Source organism: Pinus tabuliformis, chromosome 1_1 (genome assembly GCF_031772625.1).
Source record: "Pinus tabuliformis cultivar Carrire ecotype Pingquan chromosome 1_1, CPIR1, whole genome shotgun sequence".
NCBI lineage: Eukaryota > Viridiplantae > Streptophyta > Pinopsida > Pinales > Pinaceae > Pinus > Pinus tabuliformis.
In genome coordinates this window covers 393045545-393056587 of record NC_142297.1, presented here as the reverse complement: position 1 = coordinate 393056587, position 11043 = coordinate 393045545, and the positions used below count along the sequence as shown (strand labels likewise).

Here is an 11043-nt window from a genome sequence, read left to right as displayed (position 1 = left end):
AAATAATTTCTTTTACTTTCTCGTTATTTATCATACAATATTGTACACAACATTTGTACAATTATACAAACAATATTATGTTAAAATTACATTGGTATATATTTTATTCCTTCTGTCTTTTTCTTTTACTTTCTCGTTATTTATCATACAATATTGTACACAACATTTGTACAATTATACAAACAATATTATGTTAAAATTACATTGGTATATATTTTATTCCTTCTTTGTCTTTTTTATTTTATTTTATTTGTGCTTATGCATTTATACTTATTAATTTAATGTATTTAAAATTTTAAATTATCCACTTTCACATCTTGAAATTGAATCATTTTTCCTTATATTTTTATCGACAATATTTTGTCCTTCAAGTAGGAAGACAAAAGGAATTTCAAAATAACAATAATTATTTATCAATTTATTTTATATTATCTAAATCTATAATTTTAGATAATATAAAATTTATTATACTAATATTAACATAAAAATATTTTTTTATATTTATATTAACATAAAAATTAAATTGAGTGGTTTTCTATTTTTTTTTTTCATTTACAATGTATTAGAAATTTTGTTGTGGTAATATTGTACAACTTTGCAATACAAAATTGTCAAATTTTCGATTATAGACTTCTCATAAAAGTAAGATTGTTTCCTTTTAAATACTTTAGCCTAGCTTATTTTAAAATTGCTACTTTGTATATGATAAGTATATTTCTCAACAAATTATTGTAGAAAAACGAAAAATCAACAAAACATAAGTAAATAACATTGAGAAATTACGAAAGCATGCTCCTTGGGATTGTTGTTATTGGCTTCTACCCATTTCTATTCATTGTTGTGCTTGCTCCCTTGACCTTGATTTCCTTTCTTGAGGGTTATGTTGCTTGTTCAATGTATTCTTTGAATTCTTTAGAGACCATAGGGGTGAGTCCAATCATCATGTGAGTTGAGGGTGAAGGAGCTCCTTTCTTAAGAGGGATACCCAAATATGCCAATATCTTGTCAACTCTAGTGCCAATAAATCACAAACTTTCTTGTAGTTTGAAATGTGTTTGCTAATGTAAGTGAATAAAGACCTTGACTTTTGTCATGGCTCTGTTATTCTCTTGATGATTTTTTAACCAATTCTCTTGCCAACCATCTTCCCTTTGCTAGCATCTCATAGACATAATCCTTAAAACGTCCTTGGTTTCATCTATTTCCTTCTGACATCCCTTGAGCCCTCTTGTAACTTGGACTAGGTTGTAGGGTGGACAAAAACTATGAATTTAGTGATAGTGTGCCATAATATTCTAGGGTCTATGAGTAAGAGAGATAAGGACGATCCTTAGATCATTAATTTCCTTTGGCCTAATAACGTCAAGTCTCAATTTCTCACTAAAATGAAGGCTCGCTTCTAACAAATAGAGTTCCATCTCACTTGTATAAGGTGCCTTCATTCTTGCAAGTGTTTGGCTTTGAATATGCACCTTTTTGTTTTTTGATTGTCACACCTAATAAAACTCTATTCTTGCAAAGTCTTTGACTATGTGGAAGGATCTTTGAATAACTTTGGCCAGCTTTATGTTTCTTGGATTAATTTGGATTTAGAGGGCTTTAATAGTGATGGAAGAGTACCTCACTATTATTGTGATTGTGATGCTTCTGTCTTTTAACATACAATGATCTTCATACAATGAAATGTTTTTGCTTCATTGTTGGTCGTAATTCCTAGACCCTAAGTAAATTTTACTTCTTTTGTACTTCAAAATCATGAATGATCCTTTTTACATATCACCCCTAATTAATTAAATTATAGTACACAATTTTAATTTAAAATATTTTAAATTTGATAACTTTTTTTTTGAAAAAAGTAAATTAAGTTAAATACATTTTGAAAAATATCTAAGTAAATTAAATTAAATATATTTTGAAAAATATCTTATATGTGATTAAGGGTATATTTTGTGATTGTTAATATATTTTGCAGTGTATGGAATATGTCGTGAGGTGTTGTTTTGATAAAACTTTTTTAAAAGAAATATAAAAGCTAAAGTAGTTTTCTTTAGACAAATATTTTAAGGGAAGGATTCTAAAGAGTTATTAATAGAAGATAAAAATCCAGTAGTGTTTATTATTATTATTATTTTTATAAATTTTAGTATAATATTAATGTAATATTTGTTTAAGGGTGTTTTTTTAATTTTTTTAAATAATTTTTACATTAGACATGAGGATATTGGACTATTATTTTGTTTTTGAAATAAGTAAATTAAGTTAAATACATTTTGAAAAATATCTAAGTAAATTAAATTAAATATATTTTGAAAAATATCTTATATGTGATTAGGGCTATATTTTGTGATTGTTGATATATTTTGCAATGTATGGAATGTGTCGTTATCGCGTGTTGTTCTGATAAAACTTTTTTAAAGGCAATATAAAAGCTAAAGTAGTTTTCTTTAGACAAATATTTTAGGGGAACGATTCTAAAGAGTTATTGATAGAAGATAAAAATCTAGTAGTGTTTATTATTATTATTATTATTTTTATAAATTTAAGTATAGTATTAATGTAATATTTGTTTAATTTTTTTAAATAATTTTTGCATTAGGCATGAAGATATTGGCCTATTATTTTGTTTTTGAAATAAGTAAATTAAGTTAAATACATTTTGAAAAATATCTAAGTAAATTGAATTAAATTAAATGAAATGAAATATATTTTGAAAAATATCTAAGTAAATTAAATTAAATTAAATATATTTTGAAAAATATCTTATATGTGATTAAGGGTATATTTTGTGATTGTTGATATATTTTGCAGGGTATGGAATATGTCGTTATCGAGTGTTGTTCTGATAAAACTTTTTTAAAGGCAATATAAAAGCTAAAGTAGTTTTCTTTAGACAAATATCTTTAAACAAATATTTTAAGGGAAGGAATCTAAAGAGTTATTGATAGAAGATAAAAATCCAGTAGTGTTTATTATTATTATAAATTTAAGTATAATATTAATGTAATATTTGTTTAAGGGTGTTTGTTTAAATTTTTAAAATAAATTTTACAATAGGCATGAGGATATTGGACTATTATTTTGTTTTTAAAATGAGTATGAAGTTTTGATATTGTTAAATAATAAAATAATATCCATTTTTAAGGGGCAATATAAAAGCTAAAGTAGTTTTCTTTAGACAAATATTTTAACGGAAGGAATCTAAAGAGTTATTGATAGAAGATAAAAATCCATTAGTGTTTATTATTATTATTATTATAAATTTAAGTATAATATTAATGTAATATTTGTTTAAGGGTGTTTGTTTAAATTTTTAAAATACTTTTTACATTAGGCATGAGGATATTGGACTATTATTTTGTTTTTAAAATGAGTATGAAGTTTTGGTATTGTTAAATAATAAAATAATATCCATTTTTAAGGTCACAACCAAGCCAGACACCAAATTGGTGTATGAGACCCCCTTGTTTGTGGGACAAGGGACCCACCTCCACGCAAGGATTTGACTACTAAGTCTATGAAGGCATAGATACTCTACCCCCCTCTAGTTTTGAACTTGTGACCTCTTAGGAGGAAACACATGCTCTTAACCATTAAGCCCACTCAAGCTGCTAAATGAGTGTTAATTAAAATATCTTATTTTTATTTGAATTATTTAATAAATTAAAAAAAATTGTTTTTATTAAAATAATTTGTTATTCAAATTATGTTAACACTATTTTTATTTAATTTAGATTTTCTGGAAAAAAAAACTATATTATATTGGTGAAAATGCATTTTTAACATAGTGAAATTGCTAGTAGAAAAACATGTTTAAAAAAATACTAAAAAGAAAAAAATAACTCTTGAAAAAGACATTTTAGTTAGCCATGGCCTATGTTATCCACATACATTGTGAAAGATCCCAGTATAGTAAAGATGTTGTATTTGAATTTTAAACATTGTAATGTATTGTTAAATATTTTGACCAAAATAAAATAAAAATAAGATTAAATTAAATTTAAAAAATAATAATAATAAAATATTAATGAATAACTATATTTATAATTAATGTTTTAACCACTTTAAATTCATCTTAACTTTAGATGTACTAAGCCTTAGTAGGGATCAAATTTCTTGAAATGCAAAGAGATTTGATCCTTCTCCACTTTTGGTTAGATCCAGAGTTAAGATGGATCTAGGCTGGTATATATTGACATTGTCTAAACATTATATGTTTTGAAGTTTTTGGCAAGAATCCTACAATAATTTGTTTGGTCAAATCTAGATCCTTGTTGTTTAAAACCAAGTTTTGATTACATATATAGATTCAACCCCTTGAAAACCCTTGGGGCACTGAAATTGTGGAGAGTTCACAACTCAAACTTGTGATTTCAGGCATCCGACGGTAATTTGTTTAGACAAATCTAGATCCTTGTTATTTAAAATCAAGTTTTGATTGCATATATAGATTCAACACCTTGAAAACCCTTGGGGCACTCAAATTGTGGAGAGTTCACAACTCAAACTTGTGATTCCGACAAATCCCTGAAAAAAACCTCTGAAACATGGAAGGGATAGAGTTCGACATATATATTTATATTTCTTTAGTAGAATAAATGTTAAGTTGTGAATCATTTGTAATTGATTGTACATGAGAATGTGTGTATAGACAAAAGATTAAATTAGTAGAATAAATGTTAAGTTGTGAATCATTTGCAATTTATTGTACATGAAAATGTGTATAGAGACAAAATATTAAAATATAAACTTGGAATGATTGATGATGAATTTATGTCTTAAAGAATATTAAACCACAATCATGAATATTTTATAAATAACCTTAAATGTGTTAGGAAATGTTCAAAGTTGTTACTTTCTTTCTCTAACCAAACCACCTTTATCCTTAATTTCCCTTATAAGCTTAATAAATAATATTTCTTATAACACTTCCTCCTCTAACCAAAATATTAACATATTGTATCACAACTACAAGTATTCTATAAATTACCTTAAATGTGTTAAAAAGTGCTTAAATTCTATACTTCCTCCCCTAACTAAAACACTCTTATCTCTAATTTCTCTTATAAACCTAATAAGCAATCTTCCTTGTAAAACTTTCTATCTAGCAAAAAAAAACCCTTAATCCCTATCTCCTCTGATAGACCTAATAAACGATATCTTTACAAAGAACAATATATTTAATAGTTTTTGATATAAGAATGAATTAGGTTGACAATGCTTTAGAACCTTTATAATACATAAAGCACTGTAAACACTAAATCTCTAAATCAATATCTTTACAAAGCTTAAAACACACTATATTTAATAGTTTATTGATGCTATAAATGAATTAGGTAAATCATGCCTTAAAACTTTTCTAGTATTATGAAGAAAACACCATACACACTAAATCTCTTAATACACATTTTTACCAAAAACACTATACACTAAATCCCTTCCTATACAAACCACTACACACTGAATCCTTTCCTACACTAACCACTACACACTGAATCCCTTCCTACACAAACCACTATACACACTAAATCCCTTCCTATACAAACCACTACACACTGAATCCCTTCCTACACAAACCACTATACACACTAAATCCCTTCCTATACAAACCACTACACACTAAATCCCTTTCTACACAAATCACTATACACACTAAATCCCCTCATACACATTTTAACCTAATAAGTACGGTTGATGTATCAAACCTGAGTTCTTCAGGCTGCTCAATCAATGTGATGTTCTAAGCTGCGTGAAAAAAAACAAAATACCCACACCTCTAATACTTTTCTAATATATTATTAAAAAAAACTAAATAGAGGATTAATTATTTTTAAATTCAAACGATCTGTGCATATTAACTAAAAATACACCTTCTAAAGCAAACAAATTATCTAACTTTATAGTACCATTTTAAAGCACGAGATATGAATGGCGAAAGTATATTTTGAAGTACCGGGTATGAATGGCAATTTAAAGGTGGAAAAAAAACATTATTTAACTTCGGTAGTGTGGCTGGTATCCAGTGATTTATTCGTTTCCAGCATGGCTTAACTTTTAACGTGGTGACTCGTGATTCGTGACTATTTTGAGTGCTGTCCTCTCAATGTTTTAGTGCTCTCTTTACATGGTGTCCTTCAAATTTTTTACTTTTTAGCGGGGCCGGCTGTGCACGTGGTTACTGATCCCCCGGACGCTTGTGCATCGAAAGCTGTTAGCCTCTTAGGAGTCGGTCTATTTCTTTTTGACCCGAGATGCTCTTGGCCACTCTGAAAACGCGCGTTCAGACAAGCAAAAGCGAGGAGTGAAGGGTCTGGAGTGTAGTGCTATATACCTATTTCTGCATAAAGCGTGTTTTCTATTGCAATTCTTCACAATTTCTCCGTGCCCTAAGACACTCCAAGCTCATCGGCTTCCTTTCAGTCTCAGACTGAGTCTTACTCATCGCCATCCTTCACATCTCTCCCATTTCTGTGTCTATTTTCCAAACTGGAAATGGCTGCATCCTCCTCCACCGCTGCATCCACCTCCACCTCCGTTAATCCTAACAGCACCAGCAATTCCCCCTTTGATGTCTTTATAAATCACAGGGGTCCCGATGTCAAAAACACCTTCGCCAGTCATCTGTACCATCGGCTTAATTCATTCGGATTGATGGTCTTTCTGGATCGAGAGGAATTGCTGCAAGGAGAGTATTTTAACTCTCAAATAGAAGGGGCCATTCGAACAGCCTCTGTGCACGTGGCCATATTTTCTGTCAGATATGCTGAATCAACGTGGTGTCTAAATGAACTCTTAACGATGTTGGAGTCACAGGGTACAATAATTCCAGTGTTCTACCACGTGAAACCTAGTGAACTTCGTTGGACCACGGACAAAGATGGAGTGTATGCTCAAGCCCTGCAGAATCTTGAAAAGAAGACGACTCACGATCCCCAATCTAATCAAAAGAAGCCAAGACACGACTCAGCCACTATTGAGCAGTGGAGAAATGCTCTTTCTACTGTTTCTCAGATAAGCGGCTTCGAGCTAGAGTCGTTTAACAGGTAAGCATCCAGATATCCCTCTCCGTAAATTGGTATTAGCATAAGTTGTACATAGATCTGCACGTGTGTTACTCATTAGTTATTTCTATTTTCTTGTGAATAACCAGTGATGAGGGGGCCTTGCTCGAAAAGGTTGTTGAGCGCGTGATGAGAAAGGTTAAGAGAACACCATTGAATGTAGCCAAGTATCCAACAGGTTTGGATGTAAAGGTGAGAGATTTTGAAAATAAAGTGTTATCTCTGCATCAACATGGTGAAAGTAAACCTCAGGTCGTAGGGATTGTTGGGTTGGGTGGTGTTGGAAAGACAACCCTGGCCAAAGAACTCTTCAATGGGAAGAGTTCACATTACAACAGAGGTTGCTTTTTAGATGATGTAAGAGAAAATGTAGGGAAAGGTTCTTTAACCATGTTGCAGAGCAAACTTCTTAGTAGCTTGATTGGTTCAGGTCTGCAAGTAGGTAATAAGGATGAAGGCATAGAAATGCTTAAAAAGCATCTCTCCTCTCACCAGATTTTATTAGTTTTAGATGATGTAGATACCGTGGATCAGGTTGATGCACTTGTGCCAAATCGAACTTGTATCCACCCAAATAGCTTAATATTGATTACAACTCGAGATAAGGATGTTCTCACAGGATCAGGAATAGAAGAATCGTCAATTTATAAGCAAAAGGGGCTTAATAAACAACACTCTCTAGAGCTCTTCTGCTGTCATGCCTTGGGCCAGCCCTATCCACACCCACAGTTTGAAGATTTGGCGGTCAAGTTCGTAAATGCCTGTGATGGGTTGCCGTTATCTCTAAAAGTATTCGGGGCGCTTCTGGCTGGAAAGAACCAGAGGTCTTATTGGGAAATGCAATTGAAGAAACTTGAAAATATACTTCCAAAAAATATAGAAGAAAGGCTTCGCATTAGTTACGATGCCTTGGATGAAGTGGAAAAACAAATCTTTTTAGACGTAGCTTGCTTTTTCAATGGAGAAAATAGGGATACGGCCATCACAATATGGAACGTGTCAGATTGGGATGGCTGCTTGGGGTTGCAAAATCTACAGAACAAATGTCTGGTCGAAGTAGTGGAAGTAGTGCTAACGAACAGTTGGATTGGAGCAGGTCTGGTCGGGCCCCCAGCTCCGAATCCCCCACGGATGTGGGTATCCTTACGTCGACGGCCCATGTCCGTAGGATCCCGGACCGCGTCCGTATCCCTCGGATTCCAGACTGCTGTTGAAGTCTGCAATCCACGTAGGGTGGTTGGGTTGCATCGCCTGAAGATACATATGCATGACCACCTGAGAGACATGGGAAGACATATTGCCTTGTCTTTGTTGCCGCGTCGCCTTTGGCATTGGAATAAGAGCGCCGTTGATAATTTGTTGCACCAATCATCTGTGGGTAGTCAATCTCATTTAGACTTTTATATTTTATTCAGTAAGTTCTTCTTTATTTTGCAAGAATAAACATTCATTTAATAAATATCATTTTTTTGATAATGGACAGGAAATAATCGTGCGGGGAATTAGAATGGTTGAAAGGGATTCTCTTCACAATGAAGAATTTGAGGGTATTCAGATGAGGAGGTTACAACTGGTTGACACTGAAGGTTCTCTATTGGAACGCATTTTGAAGAGGGTAAAGTCACCAAATCTCACATGGCTCCGCTGGAAAGATTGTCCATACTCTTGCCTCCCTACCTGGGTTCCAATGAAGAACTTAAGGGTTCTTAATGTGTCTGGGGACAAATTAGAAACATTGTGGCAAGACGAATCACAGGTACATTGAGATTTGTTGTGTAAACTTGTGTTTAGTGGCTATTATCACCAGAAAAGTTTTGTAGATGAGAATCATGACAGATTAATATATAAATATCTTTCTTTTAATTGAAACACGTAAAAATTTAGCATGCTCTTTTGCAGTTGCCTGTATATTTGGAGGAGTTGCTAGTGGATGAATGTATGCAGTTGAAGAGCATACCGGGGTTGGCCCAGCTGAGAAAGCTTCGTCAATTAGATGTTAGTGGGTGCTCTAGTTTAGAACAGCTGTCAGGTCTGCAAACATTGGCATTTTTGGAGGAGTTGCGCACAGCGGGATGTAAGAAGTTGAAGGTCTTACAGGGATCAGAGAAGCTGACAAGGCTTCGAAAATTAGAAGTTAGTTGGTGCTATGAGTTTGAAGTGCTTTCTATGGAAACAATGACAGCTTTGGAAGAGTTGCACGCAGTGGGATGTAGGAAGTTGAAGAGCTTAACGGGGTCCAATAATCCGACAACACATCGACAGTTAGACGTTAGTGACTGCCTTGAGTTAGAAGAGCTTGGGTCCGAGAAGCCGACAAACCTTCGACACTTGGACGTTAGTGAATGCTATGAGTTAGAAGAACCTCCAAACATGGAAACAATGGTATGTTTGGAGGCGTTGCAGGCAAGCAAATGTGTGCCGCTGAAGAATATACGGGGGTTGTTACAAGCGACAAAGCTTCGAGAGTTGCATGTTGATGCGTGCTTTGAGCTAGAAGAACTACCAAGTATGCAAAAAATGGTATCTCTAGAGGTATTGTCAGCAAAATTTTGTAGAACATTAAAGAGCCTAAGGGGGTTGGAGGAGGCAACAAAGCTTCGCTCGTTAGATGTTGAGGGGTGCTCTGAGTTAAAAGAGTTGCCGACTATGGAAAATTTGGTATCTTTGAAGGAGTTGCGGGCAGAGAGATGTGTGAAGCTGAAGAACATACGGGGGTTGGAGCAGGCGACAAACCTTCAACTGTTAGATGTTAGTTGGTGCTTTAAGTTGGAAGAACTGCCCAGAATGGACACATTGGTATTTTTGGAGGTGTTGCGGGCAGAAAAATGCAAAAAATTGAAGAGCATACGGGGTTTAGAGAAGGCTACAAACCTTCAACTGTTAAAAGTTGATTGGTGCTTTGAGTTGGAAGAACTGCCAAGAATGGACACGTTGGTATCTTTGGAGGTGTTGTCGGTACAATATTGTATGAAATTGAAGACCATACGGGGGTTGGAGAAGGCGACAAAGCTTCGGTCGTTAAATGTTGCTGGGTGCTGTGAGTTACATGAGCTGCCAAGTATGGAGACATTGGTGTCTTTGAAGGAATTGTGGGCAAGCGCCTGTTGGAAGCTCAAGAGAATACGGGGCTTATTGCAATGTGCACAGCTTCGCACGCTACGTGTCTCTGGGTGCTGCGAGTTAGAGGAGGTGGAATCTATTGAACATTGTACGTGGCTGGAGAATATTGGAATGTCTGGATGTCCCAAATTACAGTGTCCAGTCTGGGAATAGTGGATCAGCGGCGCAGACGATTGAAAAACAAAACAGAAGAGGCGGTCATAAGACTATCCTCAATTGGGTATATTTACAGTTGATTGAGTACATGTTCGTGTCGTTGATTTTTATGCTGAAGGCGTTTTTTTAAGGGGAGTTCTCTCTGGCTCTTTCGTTGTCTCTCCAAACCCAAACGCAATCTGCAACATTTCCCTTGTAAGTTTGTCAACCGTCGTTGTAGCGAACTACCTGTCCTCCATGTTCTTCCAGGCGTCTCCGTGATGCAGAGAAAGTTTTGTATGTTCGTCATTCTCGCTGCTTCCGCTGATACGTTCTGCAATTGCAAGTCGACCAGGTCGTGGCAAATGGAGTTGCTGCTTTATAAGGTGCTTTTCTTCTTTGATTTGGTATCGCTCTCCTTATATTTACGCACTATTTGTATTTCTATATTCTGCATTCATTTTATTATAAATCCATGCTCATCTACGTTATACTGGTTGGTTCATTATGCTGTTGCAGGTGATTACATTTCTCGTAATTTCTAGAGCCTCAACAGCAAATACTATCGCATATATTGGAAAGAAGGGGAGTCTCACCCGTGCTGGGCTGAATAGGACCCATTTGTGATGAGGTAGTAGTCTCTTTGCTTGCGTCATCTTTGGGAACTCTTATGTTCCTGTTTTTACAGATTACATGGTTCTATGCCAACGATCAATGCAAATTGCTCATC

At 34.1% G+C, this 11043-nt stretch overlaps 1 protein-coding gene across 5 annotated transcripts in view; it reads left to right on the top strand.

Moving 5' to 3' along the window:
- Positions 1-6243: 6243 nt before the first annotated feature.
- LOC149213278 (disease resistance protein Roq1-like) overlaps positions 6244-11043 on the top strand; it is a 206425-nt gene continuing 201625 nt past the window's right edge. For 3 of the 5 annotated variants that reach the window (XM_089391975.1, XM_089391974.1, XM_089391973.1), the window contains exons 1-5: positions 6244-7040; positions 7148-8432; positions 8542-8814; positions 8958-10699; positions 10833-10944. In XM_089391975.1, coding sequence (XP_089248101.1) covers positions 6490-7040; positions 7148-8432; positions 8542-8814; positions 8958-10331 — 3483 coding nt within the window. In that variant the 5' untranslated portion in view covers positions 6244-6489 and the 3' untranslated portion in view covers positions 10332-10699; positions 10833-10944. Of the gene's footprint in view, positions 7041-7147; positions 8433-8541; positions 8815-8957; positions 10700-10832; positions 10948-11001; positions 11042-11043 lie in introns of those variants that run through there. The other 2 variants (XM_089391977.1, XM_089391976.1) reach the window with 2 other exon arrangements.